This window comes from Gambusia affinis, linkage group LG05, assembly GCF_019740435.1.
Source record: "Gambusia affinis linkage group LG05, SWU_Gaff_1.0, whole genome shotgun sequence".
Classification (NCBI taxonomy): Eukaryota; Metazoa; Chordata; class Actinopteri; order Cyprinodontiformes; family Poeciliidae; genus Gambusia; species Gambusia affinis.
The window spans coordinates 6,099,641-6,123,797 of NC_057872.1; the positions used below are offsets into that span (position 1 = coordinate 6,099,641).

Below are 24,157 nucleotides of genomic sequence, written 5' to 3' on the forward strand. Positions count from 1 at the left end.
ATTCCTTAATTCACGAAAAAGCATTTGTTCTACTGACAAATGTTTCCATTTTCAAGATGGAAAAAATATCTTGTTACATGTGAAATAAATCTGCCAATGGAACTGGTCATTTTTCATCGATATCAAGGAATTATTGACTTACAACAAGCTCTTATATCTGGCTCAAAAGTTACTTATAAAGTTAGTTTTCAAGTGTATCACATTTTATTTCTAAAAAGTCAGATTTTGTGTTTTTGCAGTGTACTTGTCAATCTTGCAACATTTTAACTTTCCCCCCAAAAAAAGAGTATTCTTTCTTGAAAACATTTTAGCAACAAGAATTAGGTTAGCACGATTTTTTCTCTTTTATTTTTTCTTCAAAATTTTAAATTCAGGCTCAAGTATGCGCTGTACACACACATTTACACACAGAGCTTCTCCAATGACAGACTGCTGGATCCTAAGTGCAAAAAGTTGTGTATTAGGAGATTCTTCCTTTTCACAGTTTTTCTCATTTTAAATAACATTTGAACTGGTTTTGGGCATCTCTTGTTTTCTGCCGTTTTTGTTTTATGAACATTATAAATATTCTGCTGTTTTATTAATGCACAAACAATCGTGCATTATGCACGTAAAAAAACTGCACAATATTGTGACATAATATTTCCTTATGAGTATTTATCAATCTAGCCTTTCTAAAATCCGTTTTTAACCCTTTTTATTTCTGTGTGTACCTATGTATTTTGATGCTACTGCACCTGAATTTTCCCACTATAAACATTTTTTCTACTCTAATCTATCAAAACGAATGTTCCTTTGCAAGGTGCCCTGAAATAAAATTTTGATACAATCAACACGATCCCGACATAATTCTGGCTTAATATTCCGCCAACCTTCGAGTCAGAAATGGCAACGCTCATTTAAATTTGTTTGTTTCCTGGGATTTAGAGCGATTTTCAGCATAGTTCAGGAATGGACCTTACCAAGCTCCGCCCACAACCGACCCACGTGACCGCAAGTCTCACAAGCAAAGCCTCGTAGCGCATTGTTTCTATGTAAACATGACTCCATTAGTGCATTATTTCTACCGGATTTTCACAATATATAGGCTACTAGAATGGACAGAGGAAATACCAAGTTCATGTCATCATCTGGGAGGAGGTTACTGGTTTCTCAGTCACAAGCTGGTTGCAAACCTGAGGTTAGCAGGTGTCAGTCGGTCAGTTATGGTAGATCTGAAATTTGGTTTGATGACCTCAATATGAGAAGCTACAGACTGATAAGAGGAACCAAAGAGCTCCGTTACGGTAAAGAAGCCATTTGTTTGTTAAAATTTTATGAAATCTGTTTGTTCCTTTTGATGTTTGTTATGAATGACGTATAGTCACAAACAAACAGGGTAATTGGTCCAACGTTTAGAAACTACAGCGGCTGTAATGAGCCACAGCAAATGTAAACAAAGGTAAAATAACCCGAACAGGTGATCAACTCAAAACCATTCGTACCTTTTTAGTCTGTCTCTCTTTGTGGTTTAAGCACACTTGTTACCGTATCAACCGCCTGCGCCCCGCAAGACGAGCAAAGATTACGTTAAAAACATAACATTCACTCCGTTACGATATCAAGTTTCCAGGCTTGATATTTATTTCTGGATTATTAATCAGAGCTTCCCTGAACACAGCGATGGTTGATTGACCAGCTGTACTTTGTGCTAGAGTGGCTAACACGAGTAACAGTTTAGTCCAAAGCGTTTTCTGCTAAAATAAAATCTTTAGTGTGTGTCAGATACAGTACACGTTGCATATTGATCTGTTTAGCTAACATAAGACTGTGTAGCAGACAGGCTTCAAGGTGTAGAAGTTGTATCAGAACTGCTATTATGCGGTACTTAGCTAACGAAAAGCTCGTGTTTGTGAGACTGCCACCCACGTGACCACGTAGAATGAGCATCAGCCAATGAAAAGCGGCCCCTCTGGTAAGGTCCATTAAGTCAAAGCTCATTCAAGTAGCTTAACGTTAGCCGACTTTACCCGACTCAGAATTCCTTTCGGTGCGTTTCAGATCGTCCTTTTGAGGGAACCACATCAACAGAACCAATGGAAGCAAGACGCATCCTCAGCATGATGCGACCACCACCGAGCTGGACAGGTGATTCTCCGTGAAGTCAGCTAGATCCATCCGTCTCCTCTGACCAGAAACGTTTTCATCCAGAAGGTTTTTCCATCCGGCCTGCAGTTTGAGTCGTGAAAGTTCCAGTGTTGTACTGGGTTCTTTGTTTGTTTGTGAAATGTATCAAATGTATTTGATAAATCTGCACCAGTACAGCAAAATTAAATAAACCAATAGTTTCACATGTGAACAGAACAAATTTCATTTATTCAGTCCATGAAATTAGCAGTAGAACAGCCGATGTGAAATAAATAAGGAACTGAAAGTGAACACATCTTTCAAATGGTTCAGAAAGTCGAAATATAATGTAGGAATAAATACAGTTATTTATTTATAGAATCACAATGAATAGATCTGTCACATTGTCACTGATACCCGATCTAGGATTTTGTTTCAATATCGTGACCGATGCCGATGTTCATATCGGATCGGTGCGTCTCCAAGTAAAGTTTTTATTCATCACAAGAAAGTCAAAGAGATTGGTCAAATAAATGAAAGTGAAATATTTATTAAACAATATGTATTATTTATTAGTGAAAGCAGATAACTAATAAATACATATTTATATAGAAATAGAAATATTGCCTTTTATAATACGATCCTGTTCCACCAATGTGTGCATTTTGACGTTCATTCAAACCAAATGAATGAACGTCATTCATTTGAACGTCATCCTATGTTCTCTCAAAAACAGAACATAGATATGTATCCCTATTTATATGAACCACAGTCAGAGCAAAGTCAAGAGCTACTTGTGTTTCATTAAGTGAAAAGATCAAATTGGCTAAAAGTTGTTGGTAATTATTCATGGCTGACACAAAGACTGGTGCATCTGCTGTTATTGCAGGTATTTGTACCGGATTTAAAAAGAAAAACTGCATCTGAATTTAAGCAGAGGGTGCAGGTGAAATAGAGCAATGTGCATTGGTGATCATATGTGAAGCCCTGCAACATTTTGCAAGACTATTTCTGTGTGAAAATCCACGTGATTAATGTGATCTTGGGACCAGATTATAAAGGTCAACTTTTTTTTTTTTTGTCTTTCCAGGTTTAAAAATGTCACGGAACAATAAATTCAAACACAAACAACGGAGCCCAAATGTGGAGAACAAATCTATTCGTTTTATTTTGATCGAAAAGAACAGGCGGTTTATGTCGATACACTTCATTTCATGTGAAACTAAACGGATCAGGAAAAAAAGGTCTGGACACGTTACAGAGTAACAGCACACAAAGCACATGTTCAACCAAGCATTTCCCTGTCTATTAATAAATGTGTTATTCTATGCAACAGCTAAAACCTACATGTCACCGTTCATTCGGTTGATCAAGTCTCTTCTCCTTTGCAACGTGAGATAAGGTAACAGGCTTTGAAAATGAGGAACAGAGCGGCGCATGAAGGCCATCCGGATTGTGTGTTTTTAATGGGATGGTCGACAAAGTGTTTCCTTTTTTTTGTGTTGTTTGTTTTTCACCGCTCTGTCCTGGTTGGATGTCTGAAGTCTAAAAGGCAGGGAGAGGGTGTGGAGTTCACGTCCACCAGAAGCTGGCCCTGGAGATGGAAAGGATGGGGGGAAAAAAAAAGAATAAAAGAAAAGTTGGACTGGATTGAGCAGAGAGCTGAGGAAGAGAAGCCACAGATGTGGGATTCAATTAAAGGTTTAATAAAAGCGTCATTATTCCTCATTAGCCAAGAGTTGAAAAGTTATAACTCGGGATGAGTTGCTCTGAGACCCAGAGAGCTCTCAGGTTTCTCATCAGAAACGATGCCAAAGGATTCCAACACGTGCATTTCTGACATTACGCCCCGGTGAAAATGCAATGAAATCTAACTACACATCTCTGTTTAAACTGTTACTGTCACGACAGTATAACACAAAACAGATAATGTTCATAAAAAGTAAACCGAAGAGCTACATAGCTCGGTCAGAAACAACCAATCAGAGCTAGGGGGAGGGTCTTAGCGCTGTAAATCAAGCTTGCTCTCCGCAATGTTACAGCACCTTCTTGGTTGTTTTTGACTGCTTGATCTTTTTCACAAATCATCTCATATTATACTGTCATGACATGATGATAGTTCTAACAAATGTGAAAGAAACAGATTTTTTTTTTTTTTTTTACAAAAGTCACAAGTTTTACATCTTGGGACACAATAAAAACATCCCATCTGTATCAGGTTCTACCAGTATTGAAGTCTGACTCCATATCATCATTACTGCAGCACCTTGAATCCCCCTTGGTCAAATTACTGACTATTTTTTTTCCAGCAGGATGTTTAACATGAGGCGTTTATGCGAGCATTACATCCAAACATCTCCGCTTCGGTTTATAATAATAATAATAATAATAATAATACAACTATTTCCCCCTGCAAGCCTTTCTTAAGTTTTTTTGTTTAGTCCTGGACTTTAACATCCACCATGCTAACTGAAACCAGCAGAGTCCGACATGTACCTGCGGCACATCTTTGTCATGTTTCTGCGCATTTTTTTATTTTTTTTTCAGCCATTCGCTGTGATGTCAACACCTGGGAAATCTGACAAATTTCTTCAAAGTCTTCTCCTGGTGAATCATCTCAGCTTGAAATTATGGACTTCAAAATGGTTGGAAAGGGTTTTACAACTTTTCTAAGATTCGTGGAGAACACTAATTACTCCTCTGAGGTCATTGCTGATGTTGTTCCCTCTTGGTATTGAGTTAACACACGTCTTCGTGCTCCATAGCAACAAAGTCAACTTTTCAGGAGGGAACTTGCTGGTGAGCACAATTCGAAAACTTATTTTCTGTCTAAAATCGTACAAGTGTGCTCAAGTTTTCCTCCCAATTTTGTTTTAGATATTAAATCAAGACACGGTGGAATCTGTAGCGAGCTTTGGCACAACTGAGACTCGATTTCAGCTGTTCTGTCATGCGGTGTGTAAAACGGAAGCATACGTGCTTTTCATCATGTTTGAATGTAAAATGAAAGGTAACATTGGAAAGAGACAATCAGTATTTTTAACCACTGAGTCAAATACTTGTTTGTATTCATTGGTTTATTTATTGTTTACCTTTTTTTAGTCATGCTGGCACCTATATGCTTTTGATCGATACGTTTTGAGTTTCTAACCTCCATTGGCTGCAGCAGCAGTGGAGTTCAGTGCCACGCCCTCAATTAGTCAAGATTATTTATATAACTCATTTCAAAGTGCTTTACATCACAAAAAAACAAAGATAAAAAAAGTCATAAAAACATCATGCTGTCACCAATTGAGAAACCAGTGGAACGTTACATTTCATCGAGTTCCATCATCAATTATATTGCTCAATGTTGCAATGTTTACGACTCGAAAGCAACTCTAAACAGGTGGGCTTTTAGTCTAGATGCAAAGGTGTTTTGCAGTTTTCTGGAAGTTTGTTCCAGATTTGTGGTGCATAGAAGGACATGCTGCTTCTCCACGACTGGTTCTGGCTCTGGTTCTGGGGATGCAGAGCAGAACCAGAACCAGAACCAGAACCAGATGACCTGAGAGGTCAGTTAAAGGTCAGCAACAGCAGATCTTTAATGCATTTTGGTGCCAAGCTGTTCAGTGATTTATAAACTAACACAAGTTTTTTGAAAGTCTATTCTCTGAGTTAGTGCAAGGACTTTAAAAGTGCTGCTGTTTTTATTGAGACTTATTGTAAAATTATTTGTCCATTGGAAAGATTGGAAGCACAATGATGTAAATAATAATAATAATAATAATAATAATGTTTTATTTATTGGACCAGTACCAATAAGCTAAACATTGTCTAGTTTCAACTTCAACTAGTAATTATATTTTTACAAAAAAATAAAAAAAAATAAAAAAGCTAAAGCAGATTAATTGCAAAAAGCATTTAAACACGTAAAAAACCCGTCTCTTCTATAAGTTGAGCTCAAAAGAAGCCATTGGATGGTTGGTACCTGACAGGACTTTAGTAGTTGATCATCCTCTTGATTGCATCGAAGCACTTCCACTTGTCTGGGATGTAGAAGGGCTCAAAGATGTGCGGGAACGGGGTGTCGTACCCGCAGACCCTGGCTATAGGAGCCTCCAGGTTAAGAAAGCACTCCTCCTGCAAAGGGAAAAAAGAGAGAGGAAAAAAAAAGAACAGCAGCTGCTGTTGGTTCAAAACAACCCATCTAATCCCACAGTTTTGGCTCATTACATAAGTACATGGCACAGACTGTTAGAACTGGTTTGTCAGAGCAAATTAAAAAAGGACAAATCCATAACTTTGATTTACGCGACGCATACCAAAATGGCTTTGACACTGCCGGTAATTACAAGCAGACACATGCCTGCACAAGAGGTTCAAATAGTGCGAGCGAAAGCTTAACACAACAATAAAATCCTAATGTGGTAGTCTGGAACAGATGTGACGGTTGCGCTGGAAGCTTGGGCTTAGAAGAAGAAGAGGAGGAGGAGCAGGAGGAAGAGAAGCATCTTGGGAGCAGAAGGCGAAAACAAAACAAAATGCGGACAAAATGCGGCGAGGAACTTTGCTCCGTTTTAAACCATTTGTAGCCTAAATCTGACGATTCTTGTTTTTAAAGTGGATTTTAAAACACCTGGGAGTGGAGTAGAGAAAACAACGTTAACCACCTGCAACAAAGAATCTGACTTGATTAAGTCATTTGAAGAGACTCTCTCTCTCAACAAAAAATAAAAAATTGCCATCACTCTGATTCGGGGGAAGTAACCTTTCCCAACTGTCAATTTAACTAATTAAAGACACTTTCTTATGCCGATGTACACCGTCAACATGAGGCATAAAACACTCAGAATCTGGGCTACACATGCAGAATGTCTGTTTTATTGTTCAGAAATACTTTGGATCAAACGGAAGGCTCCTCACAGTGGGACAACACTCAGGCAGCTTGGCTAAAGTACAAAACAAACCACGACACGTGGTTTCATACGAACTATTCTTCTCTTTCCAAGGAAACCAACAAAAATGCTGTAAATTGGACAATTAGATAAAAGTACTTCGAATCGAACCGAGCGAACGACCCGCAGTGAAAGCGGACGATTGACTGACCGCGTCACAAACGATGAAACCGAACGCTGGCCGCCACGCTTGTTGATATTTGACCAGGCAGGACATGTTCACTGCATCCATAGCTTTTCACTTCCAATAAAACAGCTGACAGAATCCTGAGTAATGTCACATTTAACGAGGGGAACGTCTGTGTTTTCAATTTTTGTAAGTCGCGAAAAGAGAAAGAGAAAAAAGAAAAGAAAAAAACAAATCGAGGGAAACAAACAGGGGTGTTTTTCCTTTGTTTCATTTGTCTCGGGTTTTTTTCTCTCCCATTAAATAATTAATTTGAGAACAGACAAACATGCGAAACGATATTAGATGTTTGCACGTAAAAACTGGTTGCACATCATCTAACTTTTCCTCTAGGAAAAGGTCAGGCTAATGACAAGGCTAACTCCAACTTTTAAGTAAAGGATTTGCTGTAAACTCGAATTGCTCTCCTCGGAGCCAAGATTCAATATGCCTCTATAAAATATATTTAAAAGGTCACCAAGTTACTGAAGAAAGCAGGCAAAGCAGCTCTGAGATGTGACGCATGGCTGACAGTCAGTCACATGGTGCATTCAGCATCTGGAGTGGTTAATCAGGCCTGTCAGCTGCAGGTTTGTGGTTCCAAACAATTAGTTCATCTCAATCTTTATTATGCCCTTTTAAAACTCATAATATAAAAAAATCATGTATATCTGAATATCCAGTGAGTCTGGAGCCATGAAGTTGTCATGCACTGAACTGTATATGGAACTGGTGAGTAGTGAACACAAATGTTTTGTTGTTTGGCATGTTGGTGGTGGTAGCAAATGCTAATTGTTTGATCATCAAACACACAATCTAACTTTTTAAATTCAATATGTGGCTGATGTCTTAATTTTTGTCTTAAAGATTTGATTGTGGATGTAATTGCATTTATTTCTGTATATAACTGAAACAAGTCTGGTTAACTAGCAGGATGCTAATTTACTGGTCCTGCTTATTTTAATGCAGGCCAGGTGACCCTGTTAGGGTCAAAGGATGGCGAGCTTCTGACAACTGGCTGGAGCCAGGAGAACCTGAAATTCACTCCATACTGGTCTGGTAGGAGGCTGATGGTTCACAGTATTTCCCCCTCCATCTCATTACACAGACACACAATCCATTATTCATCCTCTTGGACATTTTCCCTCAAGTATCTGGACAAACAAACCATGGACTTTTAAATGTGTGTCAGTCAGACATTGTGCTGACCAGCGGGGAAAGTTAGGACTCTTTGTGTGCATCTACATAAGAGATCTACTACAGTACAGTGTGTATATATATATATAGTATTTTTTTTTTTGTTTCTATGTTTGTTTTGTGTCTTGTGGTGTTCTCTTAATTTTTCTTCTTTAAAATACAAAGTATTGAAAGCAGTTATTCTTCTGTATTGTTTTTGATTACTGACAACAGCTCCAGTAGATGAATTTAGTCTTCTGATATCAGATGCTATCTAGTCCTTTTGTTCATTAAGTAGTGCTACAAATGCAAAAAAAACAACATTTCAATCATTTTATCACCAATATGTACAAGCTATTAGCATGTATGCTTCGAGTAAGAATCACATTTATGCAAATATTGCAGGTGTAGCATGGAAACTGTGGCTTTGCTAATAAGGATATGATTTTAGTTACTGATGAAGTCAAAGATCTTGGATTTTCCATTTAATCTTTTCTCTAAAGCCAGCTGTTTGATAGTTCAAGATGTGCAGAAATGATAATTGATGCGTCGATAGTTGTGGCTCTAAATCGGAATCGAATCCAGTTGTTGAGTGCATGAAGATTCCCCCTTTCATTTTACTGTCGACCGTTTGATTCCCTCTTCGTCTCACCGAAACAATCCGAGGAAACCGTTAACATGTTAAACATGTTGGCAACAAAAATGATCAAAAAGGAATAAATAAAATACAGCGGATGTCTTTCCAGAACCAAATGATCTCAAACATAAAGTATTAAGAGCAGAAAGGTTGTGCACTGGCAGTGCGCTTAAATGGTAAACAGTCTGTAAATCTGTCAAATACAAAAGATTGATTTGTATGAAACATATTTGTAAACGATTTATGATATTTGTATGCTTATTTGACTAAATAGCGGAGCAACATTTTTATGGAGGTCGTCTAAAATGGCCAGAAGAACCTACAATTACTCAGAACACAAATACTGGACCGGTTCTACCTATAAAATATTCTGTTTTCAAAACTTATAGAAATAAATAGAGATAACCCACAGCAGAGCTGATCACTGCCGCGCATACCGTTGCTGTTCATCATTTATTTTAATTCCTCTAAAGCCAGTTTACCTATGTACTTATCGCCTCTGAGCACTTGAAACCAAATTCCTTGTTTCTGCGCAGCGTCTCGGCCAACAAAGCTGATTCTAATTCTACAGCTGACTAATTTGTCAAGATAATAATTACTGAGCTGGTGTAGAGAAAATAAAGAATTGCCACCCAATCCTCCTGAATGCCTCTATCAGACTTATTTTATCTGGTTTGGTTTGGCTCGTAGGGCCAGACCTCAGCGGCTCGGGACACGCCGCACGATCCGCCCAGCTAATTTAATCTCACCAGCTTTAATGAACATGACAATACTAGTCCAACAAAACCCCCCTTATGTTCTCTGCTGCTGCTTTTGCCTTCCTCGTGGACTGCAGAGTGTTTTCATGTGCTGACAGACGTCCACATTTCTTGGGGGGTTTGTGATTGGTATTTAAAGACAGCTCTTTATTCGGTCAGTCAATTTGAGTGCATGAGAGGGTTGGGCGGAGGAGGGGAAATCTATGTTTTTTTGTTTTATGGAAAAAAAAAATTCAGCTGTTAATTACAGAAAATCCAGATTAGAAACAATTCTGGCGCCCCTTCTAACGCGGCGCCGCCGTACGTCGACAATAGTGAATACCATATTTTCTGGACTATAAGGTGAGCTGGATAATGAGGCGCACTGTCAATGAGTGCCATATTTTTGATCTTTCATCATATGTAAAGCACACCGGACTGTAGGGTGCGTTAAGCCAAACAAAACAGTCAAGTAAGTCAGTCAGTCAAAAGCACAGCGGGAGAATTACTCCGCAACACTCCTGACTACGTTATCAGCAGTGTAATGTAACTAGCCTGCTTACGCACAAAATCTATAGGTCAATACCAGAATTAATCCATATTAATTCACTACAGGGGGCTGTTTTACTCCGGAACAATGTATAAAGTGACTGTCGTTTTTTGATCCGATTCAAATGCACCGTTTAGTCTGGAAAATGTGGTCCAGGGCAAATACGGTACCCACTTTTTGTGCCACTGTTCTTTCTGGAATGCTACTTAGAAGTGCTGCCAATTGTCCACATTTTACACACATAAAACTAAAGTGAAGAGGCTTTGAAGCTTATGAATCTGATGCAATAATCCTCGGTTAAAGAGCATCTAATAAGAGTGCAACAGGAAGAGTTCACTGGACAAACGTCAATGTAATGTCTGTGAACCCAGCAAACGTTCTCAGAAGTGAACAGGCATGCACTTGAAAAGCTTTTTGTTCATGCAAACCTGCTGGTACTGCAACATTTTGTCATGCTGGGTCTTGTTTTTTTTTTTTTTTTCTCTCTTAAAATATACATCCAATTATCAATTTAAGAGCATGAAAGAGCTATTGTGTTGGGTTTGTTTGGTGGATTTTAACAGATAAAAGTAAAAAGGGAAAAACAAAAGTTGAACATTATTCTATTGGTGAAGATGTTGCTGTGAAACCGAGCCTAAGACGAGTCAACAACCAATTCTCTGTCTGCAGACAGTCAGAATGTACTGTAGACTCTGCTCTTTAGTCTGAATGAGATCTGTAATCTCCTTTAAATAAATTTACTGGAAGTGGGAGGAAAACACAGTAGTCTGACTGTCTGCCACCAAAACTGGACAGGGAACGGCCACACAACTCAGATTTCATTCAAATCATTGTTTAGCTTTGAGGAAGTGCATCATTATATGTAATATAGTTAAATGTCAGAATAAAAATATGTTAACATGGGAGCAGCAAAAAGAAAGGAAAAAAAAAATTGTGTACTCCAGTGGCAGAGGGTTTTTAAAAATACTTTCCAGCGCGGCTGGAGCTTTGCACTGATCACATCGTGTCTGATTGTCAGAAACACCCACAGAGACAGAAAGGTTCCTACAGCCACTTCTATACGAGTCCATGTGGCTTGACTGGGGCTTACAGAAACTGGTAGCAGGTCGTATGTCGTTTAAGCTGTCAATATTCTAATTAGCTCTTGGTGGAAACTTGTGGGAGGGTACTAATTGAAAGTCTAGTTTTCTGCTCAGAAATCCCATTCCTGTGAAATAAGCTTGAAAAGCATGAAGAATTCAGATTTTCCGCTGTGTCAAGAATGTGGCTTTAGAGTATGTTTTCCTGGTTGGGTCAGAGCCTTAATGGGGCTGTTAGTGTAGTTAGACTCTCCATGTTTCAGCTGAAAATGTACCTCAAGGCTATTGCCGTGGAAAAATGGCAATAACTGCTTTTGGTATATCTGAAAATTTATTTTGATCAGACAGAAAAGCGTGGACTTGCGTTAGTTATTGTGAGTGTAGGCCTTAGTCTTTCAAGGTAACCATGATACATCAGTCATACCTGTAGCATCACACTATTACACTTTATACAGTTCTTTGTATAAAAATTTGTTTTTTTTAAGGGACTTTGGGGTGCATTCACACTGTTTAGTCCGTTTAGTCTAGAAATGTTTGGTGAGGTGTGAATGAGCAATCAAACTCTGACTCAGAGGAAAAACAGCAAACTCCTAAAAACCATGGCCTCAGTTTGGTTGAAGAGGACTCTGGCTCGGTTTGGATGGATGCAAGGGGACCAAAGACTTCTCCAAAAGCAGGAAGCGGACTGCAGCACAAGGCATTCTGGGTAAATACAACCAAAACAAAAGTGAGAATCTAGCGCTGGAGGGAGAAATGGCTCAGGGTCTTTTACAAACGACAAAAGACAAATCCCACAACTGCTAAAGTCTGACTACATCTCTGTTTTACATTTTGCGAAGACGTAAGTTGCGCTCAGTGTCGTCTTCAGAGGTTTTCGTGTCATTTCCTTCAGCGGAAATGACACAAAAACATCCGCAACGTCACTCTCCTCACGCAAGGAGGTGAGCAGGTTTTTCCAAAGTGTTTGGTTCATTTAGCTCAGTGTCGTGTGAAAGTGAACCGCACCAGTTGAAAATGTACCAAATGTTTCATTTTTTTGGTCCCCAATTGGAGTCTTCCAGGCCAATAGCTGTGAAAACACTCAGACATTTTGTGATGAGAACTACAGGTTGGGGAGCAACAGCAACATTTACAGCGAGGCAAAAGCCGCAGGCCAAAATCTCTGATTCAGAATATATGGAAGATAATGTTGGGGGTCTTCATCCTCACCACATACTGTGGTAGAATGCAGGTCGTAGTCTTTGAACACAGAGCATTACAGAAACTCCTGAGAGTGACGAGATGAATGCTGGATTTAGTTCAATAACACTGGAGCAACGGGGAGCCAAACAAATGAGTCTACAAAGTGCTCAGAGACCCCGCCTCCAATTAAGACAATGCTGCTTGATCAGTTGTGACATAACATTACATTTATCAAGTAAAAATCTGTAACACTATGATTATTTCTTCTATAGAATTCTAAAAAACCAAAAAATGGCATTCACAGCTATTTAAAACCAGAAAGAAAACATTGTGTGAAGTTTCCATTTCGAGAAAAAAACAAAACAAAAACACCACCAACTCACTGTGGGTGATATGCTGGCACAACACTTTGGCTTTGAGATTTTCAGTCATTACTCAATAAATTCAGAGGATTTGTGCCCCATAAAAACAACAAACCAAACCAATTAAAGAAATTAGCTGGTAAAACAGTTAAAATGGCACATATGTGCAGCTGCACCAACAACATACAACAAGGAAAACGAGATGCTATTGTTGCACCAATTACCACCTTCTAATAGTATCATTGTGTCGTAACGACACTATTGGAATATCTGTCTTAAAGGGGCAGTATTATGTATATTCCAGACACATAGCACAGTCAAGTCACAATGCTGCTCTTAGATGTTATAAAAATGCTACATATATAAAACGTGACTTAAAAGAAACTGGACTTCTCAATTTAAAGTCTTGAATTTGGCTCTCAGTCTCTTTAAGAAGATTTCACTCTTTCAGGAAAGAGCAAAAACCCAATACTCTACTTTAATACAAAAAAATACATATAAAAAGAAATTTTCTTTCAATTTGGGATGTGTGTGTGCGTGTGCGCGCGTGTGTGTGCCATTCAGTTCACAGGAAATGCGTTCGGTGCATGCGTTAATGAATTTTTGAAGTGAAGTTGTTTGAAACGTTCCGCTCTGTTCAAACTACTACTTAGAAGCTGATTATGACCCAACGCGTCGAAATGCAAATACTTGAAACTTTTTCTCCAGTCTTAAGATTTCATCACAAGTGGCTTATTAAACTCCCCGTTAAACAGAAGTATGACATTCTGTTCCACTGATGCCTGTCCGTCAACAGAGTTCACCGTAGAATATTGGTAGTCATCTTGCTTCGGGTCTCTACCGCCAACCTCAGGAGGTGCTTCTTACAGTCCAAAAACCACAGCTCTGAGGAAGTGTATTTGGAAGTTCGACTTTTATGGGCGAAACCATGGCCAATTAACAAGACCAGTACCCCTTTGAAGGGCATCTTTTACCCCTGGGAGCTTAAGATGCCAATAAAATTTCCTCCTTTCAACACAAGCATGCTTGCACACTCTGCCAGAGATAAAGTCACACACAGACAGCAGGCACTCACCTGTACTGTAGAGCTGATTTCAGCAGCAAATCCTCCTGTTACTGGCGCCTCGTGACTGATGAGCAAACGTCCAGTTTTCGCCACCGACTGAAAGACATGAACAAGAGAGAAGTTCAACACAAAACTCCATCAAGAAGGAATGAAAACTTCCTCTGATTATTGTTGTTATTTAGGACTGAAGATTAGCTTATCAAACATTCAGATATTCAAATACAGTCAATCCAAGACCTACCAGGACTTTCTGTCCAATTTGGTGTGAACACTTAACTACTGAGTTAAGGAGACTCCAAGTTTTCTGTCTCAAACTATATTCTTCGCAGAACATCAAGAAATGTCTGTCTATTCATGCTGTGATAAAGAAAAAGCAAGACTTTCAACAGATAACAGGAAGGGTAAATGGAGTACAGCTCAATTTGAACCGTTTTAGCTTTCATCATAAAACCTGCTGGAATTGGCAATGTTGGCAACTATTTGTAAATCCCAGACTCAAGGAAAGGAAAGTAAGTAAGAACAGTGCATGTTCTGGTTCATCTACAAAAAATTGGATTCACTCAAGACTTTTATTATTAGACCAAAACTCTACAGCTCTTATTGGAACATTTTCAAGTAGTAGTTGAAGTAGTATTGCTTTAAATATATATATCCACCCTGTTGAGGTATCTGTTGAGTTATGAGTAGGGGTGCGCCGGCAAATCGGCACAGATTACCCTAATTTTGGAAGACTGGCCCGTACTTGCATGTGAAACGGATTTTATCCACATCCGCAAAGGTCTGAAAACCAAACCCGCCCACGTTCACATCTGAACGTGTGTGGCTAATAATCGTCACCCACTGTTGCAAACGTAAAGACTTTATTGCTATATTTATATACTTTTCAGACAAAAAAACAATAACAAAAAAAACATGATATTTGCCAAAAATATAGTCTTCAGTAATCTTCATAGTTTATAAAGATTGGTGAATGGCCAGAAAAGTACAATTGGTGCACCGCTACTTATGACTTTTAGAGATTTTCTGTAGTAGTGCTCATAGCTGGATGTGTCACCCTTGAGCCAGTACTCAGAAGTTAACATGTGGAAGTTGTTCCCACGTTTCCCTCAGTGGGATTCTACATCTGCCCATTTCCCTCAGAGGGCATTTGCATCGCGGTGAGCGTTTGACTGCATGCAGAAACTGAACATGACAACCTGATGATCTGAACGGCTGATTTAGGCTGGTACACAGGGCCAACTGGACAATCATGGACGCAAGAGTTCTCCACCTCCCAGGCATTTGTATATGGGTTTTCTGCAACCTGACATTACTGCAGAGGGATGCCTCCGCCCCACCCGTTATCTACCACAGCATAAAACCAGTACTATACTATAATCTTATCCAGTGGCCACTTGACCAAGCCAAATCTATGTCTGTTCTCTGCAGCTTCAGCAAACTTTTGCCTCTCCTCTACCCAGCTGGACTAGCTAGTTTTATTTCAGCAATAAACTGTGGAAACACCTCTAAAACAACACAATATTACCAAGTTGATTGTAACATGGTGTACTATTTAGAGAATCACAAGATTTGGTAAGGTTTAATGGGAAACTTCAGAAAAGTGTGGATGGGCAACAAATTAAAACCAAGTGCCTTTTATACTGAAATAAAAACTTAAACAATACAGATCCATTTTAAGTCAAATGGGCGACCACTGCATACTTCTCCATCCCTCAGAGCCACAAACCAAACTGCTGTTGCAACTATATGACCTGCTAAAAATAGGCGTCGCATATAGAAATTGAGTGACTCCTTTACACACACACACACACACACACACACACGCAGGCATGCTGAGGCTTCTCCCTGATGCTAAACTGACACATGGTTGCACTGCTGAGGTCAATAGTTAGGCTGTTAATCATAAAACAACTGCCTGTAACGTTGCCATCGTCACTCACTTGATCGAGAAAGTCAGCCCTGGGTTACTCAAGCTAGTCCACAACATCGGACCATTAATTTGGGGTGTTTACAGGAGCAGAAAGATTCTTGATAGTAAACTCGAGAGTCAAACTCCAGACCTTGCCAAGGCAGCATATTAAGCAACTCATCCCCAGATGAGGGGAACGAGTTCAGCCAAACACTCTGATTATATGACACCATCTTCAGGAATGTGCAAGTTAATAACATTGGAAGACAATAACAACAAATGTCAATGTGCGCAGTGAGGAGGAATCAAGCGGGGAGCCGAGAGTTGGGCGATGTCTTGATATGACATGTTGCTGTAAAGTTTGCCTCAGCTCAATGACTCATGCGGGTCAGGTGCATAAACAGAGCCGCCGTCCAATCCCCTGCTCCACCCTAACGCTGAACCCGATCCTCGTCTTGGGCAAACTTGTACACAAAAGGCTGCTGACATCCAGTTCTGCAGTGAGACACGATCACTTGCCTAGATTTTTCCCTGTTGATCCGCTCCCTGAGGGGACACTTCTTACTGCTGCATCGGGAGTTCATTTTTCATATGCTTTATATGCTTTTTTTATATTCAGGGTGGGGTTTAAACACCGTGACCCACAATTAGGTTCAAAACTATTCATATTCCAGGCAATGCATCTCTTTTAATAGGCCATAAAACCAGCATCCTTCAAAATATAAACTGAGTAAAAGGAGTATCACTTCATCAATAACATTGAAGTAAAATAATTTTTTTTTTAAAGAGGATGTTGAAAATGACTATATGCTCTCAATCAACAGAGAAGTCTGTACTGACAATACAGCAATCTAACCCTTTTTATGATTGCTGGTCAGCACTATTTATCTTTGGTGATGAACTCCAGGTCGTTAAGCCTGAGGACGTTACCATCACCCTAATCTTTAGCTCTGTCAACAGATTCTCCATTCAAATCAGGACTCCCAGTCAGCAGAAACTTGTTGCCAAACTTAAAAAAAATATCTTAAAAACATCTAAATCTGAAAAATGTGGGCGTAATTTTACCTTTAGCCTTTTGTATTTAAATGTGGGAAAAACTTTTATAACTACCTTGTTTTATCTTGGCTTTTGACGTCTACAACCATTTCTTCGCTAACTCAGGTGATGCTAATGAGGCTAAGCATAATAAACGCTTATGAAAGCTATTAGAAAATTGTCACCGTCAATTTAACACAATAATTTTTAGCAAAGCCCCTTTTGCATTGAGCTATTCAATGCAACTGGGATACCAATTTTAACATATGTCGCTCAGGTACTCCTGCTTCTTCATAATTAATTACAGCAAACAGATGAAAGGCATGTTTGCGTTATTTCACTTGTCATTTTGCTGCTGAATGTAGCAACCATTCTGTCAAACCATGGGCGGGGATGGTTGTTTACAGCACGCGCAATGTTTGGTAAGCTTCATAGCGTAGATTCTTTCACGGTCGAGCTGGTGCATTACATACAACCCTGACAAGCATTAGCGACTGGGTAAAATCGGATCCAATCGTTTCAAACTTGAACAGAGTCCATGCTTCCAGCGAGCAATGGTTTCTTAATAGCCAAGGGTCCAGACCCTCTGCACACAGCAAAGCGTAGAACATCGGGTTGGATTGTACCAAGCTACTTTACGTTAGTCTTTCACATAAGTACAATTTGTGTTGCAATCTGGCAAAAAAAAAGTCCAGTTAAAGGGGCATAAATACGCTTCAAAAGCAGTCAAATCTCAACACTTTAGTTCATCCTTAATTGTCCTTTTCCTAAATTCAATTTCAGTTTCAAATGACATACAGAGGAATGTTTTTGCTTTAACATCTAACATCAGACTGTGACAGAACTCCAGCAGAGATATTTTGTACTACAACTCGGTTGACCCTGGTTGCCAAATGGACTTTCTGGATGCAGGGAACATTTAAACGTTCCAAAGTGCGATCCTTTTTCTCCCCGTAAATCACACGCTCTTTTTATTTGCCCATGACAGGCACCTTTCATGACAAAAACTCAAAGCAGCAGTGACGCCAAGACTTTTATGACTGCTGTGGAGCCATAGGAAGTACGCTGGACAGTGTAAGGAGATGATAAGTTAGAAGCAGCCAAAGGGGAGAAATTATATGTCTTCAGTGAGAGAAGGACAGTCAAACATGTCATGAATCTTCCAATATAACATCAGGGAGATGTGCTTGCAGTGAGTATGTTGTCGTTATGGTTGAACCAGGGACATGTGCCTGATCTATTTATTACCAAGCGGATCACGTCCCGCCAACCAAGGAAATCTCTCACCAAAATCAAAGCAGTGAAAGAGCAAAGCAGCAGCAATATAAAGATTAGGAGTCTGTGGAAATTGATAGCAGATTTATAGAAAAAAAAAACACCCAAAAAACTGTGCAACAAATACATACGAGCAGAGTCTGTGTGAAACTGGAAGCTTTTACACATTTTAGAGGAAAAAGCTTTTTGAAGTTTATAAAAAGACTTTTTTTTTCTTTCCAAACCCTGTCAAGCTTCAGAGAAAACCCGTATCTCTAAAACAGCCAGCCTATAAATGAGTAAACTTATCATTTTACTAGAAGAGTTTTCCCAGACAATAATTATATGATAAAACAAGGATACACACCCGGAGCCTTGCCTGATTTAAGTGCCAGCAAGGAAACTGTGGCTGGGTAGATGAACCAGCAACGTTTCACACAGGACTTTACTTATAATAAAGTGAAAGCATCAACTGAATCTTTTTTTGTTGTTGTTGTTGTTGAATTGAAAAATACTGTAGTGTTTACACGGTTCAATACCAAACTTGTGATGTCTGGTAGAAACCTCTTGCTCTTTGGTTCTGCAGTGGACCAGAGTCAAATCCTGGAGTCCTGGTTGGTGGCAGCTGATGGCAGTCGGGCAGGGCGACAGCTATGGTGGCCACAGCTTTACTACTCATTGTACTGCAGGGCTGTTATTTGATGCCGGAGTCGTTCTGCTGGCTGCAGAAGAAATGTCATGTTTACTGCCGTTCCCATACACACCCAAACCTAATGAGCAGCGTAGAGCTCTGCCCTCGCTCTCTGGATCCGTCTCGTCTTCTGCATGGCTCCGTCCCGCTGCAGCCCGTCTCATCCCCATCACCCCATTTTGTTTTTTGGTTGTTTTTTTTTCTCCCCCCCCCTTCTCCTGGCCTCTCTGTGAATCGCTGACTTCCATCGAATTAAACCGTTTGGGTTTTTATGGAGCCCGTTTTCCCAGCCGCGACAGTCATCCCACGATGCGGCCTCGCCGCTCGGAGGCTGGCCTGGCATGGCCTCACAGAACAAGCCCAACACCATCTTTCTATCTCTGCACTTAAATTCGGTGTCTCTCCCAAAACGTCATGACCGATGAGTGGCCCTCCACATAAGAACACACGCAACAGATGTGGAAGTATGAACAGTAAGTACTTTGCAATTTCACGTTCCCTAAACTTTTTTTTTCCCCCCATGTTTCATGCCCAGACTTCTATGACTTTTAATAGGGATTTTATGTAATAGACCAAGACAAAGTAGTGTTTAATTGTGTAGGGGAAAGGATAGTAAAAAGAGTGTTGTGTATCCTCAATTACATTCGGGTCTGAACTTTGACTGAGCCATATTAAAGGGACAGGATTATGTGTTTTCCAGCCACATAATATCATTTTATAGCCCAAGTTACTGTGTTACCTTCAGTTATAAAAATGCTGTATATATATCAAATATGACTAATGCCTAGAAATTGGGTCTCTGTCTCCTTAAGAAACTCATACCCCCACCTCCCCCACCCCCCGCTGCCTTCGGCAAGTCATCACAACATTGTTCCTCTATTAACCCCTTTAAAACATAGCTACTTCACTGAGAAGTAGCTCATATGATGAGCTTAGCAGATGCGCAGATCCACCAGGTGTTTGGAAATTGCTACTGGCTAGTCTGAAGGATCTGAGTGGGCGGGATTCACGGGAAAACTTGGAAACTGAAGGTCTGAGCAGGAGTTTCATCCTTGAAGGCAGCACTCTATAACAAGCAGGCGATTTGCACATCTAAATGGTTGCTATGGGAAATTAAAGGATTTCTCAAACGTGTGAAAAAAAATAAATAAATAAACAAAGCAACACCTCTGGTATGGTTTTGATAAGGGAATAGCATTATAATATAATAAAGCTCAAAAAAGTCGATTTAACATACTACTGCCCCTTCAACACATGGATATATTTACATGTGAACTAAGGCTGCATTATAATGGGCAAACATTAAATTGTTCAATACTGCAATATAAATTAAAGAAATTATAATTGACCCACATTTTCCTAATTTGTGTCTTCGTTTTCAGTTATTACGCAGACCTCATTATACTCCCCGACTCTCTGCCTCTGAAATTACCTTTAATTGGACACACTGAGCCTCCGTCTGCACGTTACGGATCTCGGTCACACCAGAAGGTAAACTTCCAAGCCAGCCTCAAGTGGTTCTGAGCCTCTAATAAGTGTTTTTTTCCCTGCACCTAGCCAACTTCATGGTCCCTGTTGAAAGGAGGTCAACACCCAAATGGTTCTGGTACTATATTTTACGGTGGTAATGATGCATTTAGGGTGATCTATAATGTTAGTCATGCCACACATGGCGTTTTCGGTGAGGGACAAATAGTTTCATTTTGGTCTCATCTGACCACAGCACCATTTTCCACATGTTTGCTGTGTCACCGGCAGGGCTAATTGTAGTAAACCGCAAATGGGACTTTGTCATGGCTGTCTTCTCGCCACCTTCCCTTCCAGAAGGCCAGATCTGTCGAATCCACTACCAGGCTTTTTCAGATGGTGGATGGAAAATGTTATGAAAATCTTCAAATCTTTATCTCCGACCTGTGTGGTAAATTTTGCGGTCTAATGCTCTCCAGTAAACATCTGAAGTCTTCCCAGAACAGCTGTATTTATATGAAGATTAAATACAAACAGCTGGACTCTATTAATCAGGCGACCGGGGCAACTGGACGCAGTGGATCACATTTTGTGGTATTGACATAAAAGGCACTAAAATACAAATGCGAGACAATGTTTTATGTAAAAAAAAAATGTTATTCTGCCCAAATGTCTTACTTTGTCCAATCCCAGTAAATCCATTAAAGTCCATGGCTGTAAAATGAGACAATGTGGAAAAGTTGACTTCTTCAAGCTGCTGTATGTACTAAATGAAAACAGTCTAATACTTGACCTTTGTGTTGTCACAAATTTGTGACAACTGAAGAAAATATGTAAAAAAAAAATTAAAAAAAAAAAAGTTTACAAAGCCACTTTGTACTGAACGGAAACCCGGGGTGTTTTTCGACAGCGACAGAGTCGCATCATGTGCCATACATGCTTTCTGAACATGTACAAAAATCTTTCCAGAAGAAGCTTCCGGCACTCACGTGTTGCGCCTGTATTTGTACAATGCTAAACTCATTCACAAGAAACCTGAAATAGTGGTGACGAAAAACGAGAAAAAAAAACCAAAACAGTCTGCTGTGCTGTGCTAGTACTGAACGTTTCCATACGCAAGAACTGAAGAGACAGCAAATGACTCCCGGCCTTCCCATAATAATGTTCCTCTTCCATCCCTCAGGCCGTCCATCAAACATGACAGTAACAGAATGTTTAGTTCAGTGCCGCCACGGAGGAGTCGTCCTTGCCGCTGGATCCGCTTGGCTCTGTTTGCCTTCCGTCGACCCTGTAATTGCGCGGCCACAGCAGCGCCCTAACTCATGTGCCACTGTGCGTCGTCCGTGACAAATGAGAGCCGAAGACGACGAGGCTCGGCTACTTGCGAGGCCCCTGAAAGTGATCTTTTACGTGTAGTGAGAGAGCGGCGACTGTGTGGCAAATTTGCAGAGGAAGCAGACCCAAAAAAAAAAAACTTCCCATCTTACTGCAGAATGAGAGGTAATAAAAGATCCACACTCACCACATTTCTGCATCACTAAGAGTCTATCAGTGAGTACGCATGTATGGGAAAGTGAGTAGCCAACGTGATGACAGCTCTCGGTGAGCATCTCACTGGCTACACAAGCAGATTGTAAGGCAGTAAAAAAGAATCATAAAGAAATTTTATAGGCTTTACAAAGTAATCTAAGACAATGCGGGGCGGTTTCAATGAATTTAACTGTCTTGTAAGGAGGTTTTCTTACTCATCGCAGTATCCTGCATGAAAAGACGTTATACAGCCTTTGAGGGAAACGGTCTGGAACTTTTCTGTAGAGCAGTGGATTATTCCCATCAGCAGATTCTAGGTAAAGGCCAGTAAAGTTAGACAACAACAAATCTTACTTGTTACTGTTGTCTAGGATTTCATGACCTGTCACTCATTTGACCAACATGGCTGGATGATGAATACATGTGCAATAAAAGCAACCTTGATGGTGTGCGTCGCCCACACATGCATACATATCTAACACACCCCAGCTCTACTTTCTATCCTGCTGTTGCACAATCTCTAACATTTTATTGCAGTGCAATAAAATGCTAAAAACGATGGATCTGCAGGCTGATGTCTAAGCTGACATTTGAGATTTCCAACAACAGTTATTTGTTACTCAGTAATTGTTGATTAACCCAATAATCAATCAACATTTAACTCTTTCTGTGATAAAACTGGAGAAAGGCAATGAATAAATGAACACGTCTCTGTGGTTTTACCCTCCTCTCTTACTCCTCCCTGGTTGGAAATCACTGTTGTATTGTCAAAATTTTAAAGCTGCCATTAACTTTTAAGATGTTTTTTAACAATTCCAACAATTCCAGACAAATGACATATGAAGGATATGTCGTAAGTTGATATCCTTATCAGCTCTATGACCAACTACTTGTGGAAGCAACATGGCCATCCCTGTCAATCCTTCAATTCAAAATATCCCGTTTACCAAAGGAGCAAAAACCTCATCACAACGTTGCAATGCTACAGAACAATGGGGTAAAAAAAATAGCACATTGGCAATTTTAGTATCAGCTTTTCACCCAAACAGATCTGCAGCCTGATCCCCCATGCAGGCCCAACTGTAACAAATAGCATAAAGGATACAGTACATCAGTGGTTCCCAAAGGATTTCTGGATTTACAATAACCACCTCCCCTCCCCTTCTCCTCACCCCATCCAAAAAACAAACAAACAAAAAAACAAAAAAAAAAACTGGGCACACACATCGTTCAACCAGACATAAACCTAAACACATATTTTGTTTTCAATTTTCTATTTTATTTCACACTTCAGGTTGCAACAAAACAAACTACAAACCATCTTAACAGCGAAACACTTTGTGTAACTGGTTTTTTATTTTTTTTTTTATTCATCCATACTGCTTCCTGCCCTCCCCCCCCTTTGCAATGGCACTGCGCCCCCAGGGGGCGCACCCCACCCTTTAGGAACCACTGCAGTACAGGGAGATGACAGGACGGAACATAAAAGTCAACAGATGTGGAAACGTGTTTGGGGGAAAACATTTTGTCATTGCAAAATACATTGTGTTTTTCCCAAAGATGATGGGAAAAAAAATAAAAAAATAAAATAAAAACATAAAATGCTTTGAGACTCTAGAAGAATTATTTTTCAGTTTGGTTTCCACTTCTGGAAGTGACTATAATTTATGGCCCACTTTTTTTTTTATGGAAAAAAAGATGTGGAAAAAATCTTGGGTAACACATCATCTGGTGGAGTGTACTATCCAAGTAGACCTTCTGTCTGTCTGTCTGTCCTTGTGACTTCAGACTTACAGTGTTTTCCATTGGGTTGTGTTATCAGCGCACAGGCTGACCTCAATGATCTCAATCTGCCCATACCTCAGGCCAAGGCTCCTCATCAAAACAATTTCTACAGTGGGGAAAAAAAAAAAAAAAAAACACGACCCAGCCATCAGGAAATAGTGTCCAATTTAAAAGTGCAGCTTGCTTTTAGAAAGGTGGCTGCACATCTAAAGCTCTCACTGCCATCACAATTATTACAGTAATTAGCAGGTTCCAATGTTGCAACAGGCCAGAATATAAGAGCAGAGGTGAACACAGGGGCAGAAATTGTGTTATTTCCCCTGCCTTGTTTATGTTTTGGCACCTACTCTCCACCCAGAGATTATTACCTCCAATGTCCGATAGTCGGCCGCAGAGCAAGCCTGTCACCAACTGAGCCACAGCCAATGTCCGCTATTTTTCATCCAAGCTTGTATTGTGTATGAGTTTTCAATACTCTGTTATTGTAG

At 39.8% G+C, this 24,157-nt stretch overlaps 1 protein-coding gene across 1 annotated transcript in view; it reads right to left on the reverse strand.

The window, feature by feature from the left end:
- Positions 1-3,606: 3,606 nt before the first annotated feature.
- The window catches only part of bckdhb (branched chain keto acid dehydrogenase E1 subunit beta), a 51,219-nt gene continuing 30,668 nt past the window's right edge, over positions 3,607-24,157 (reverse strand). Inside the window, exons 9-11 of the mRNA XM_044118176.1 lie at positions 14,008-14,094; positions 6,077-6,228; positions 3,607-3,700 (exon numbers count right to left, since the gene is read on the reverse strand). Coding sequence (XP_043974111.1) covers positions 6,088-6,228; positions 14,008-14,094 — 228 coding nt within the window. The 3' untranslated portion in view covers positions 3,607-3,700; positions 6,077-6,087. The remainder of the gene's footprint in view (positions 3,701-6,076; positions 6,229-14,007; positions 14,095-24,157) is intronic.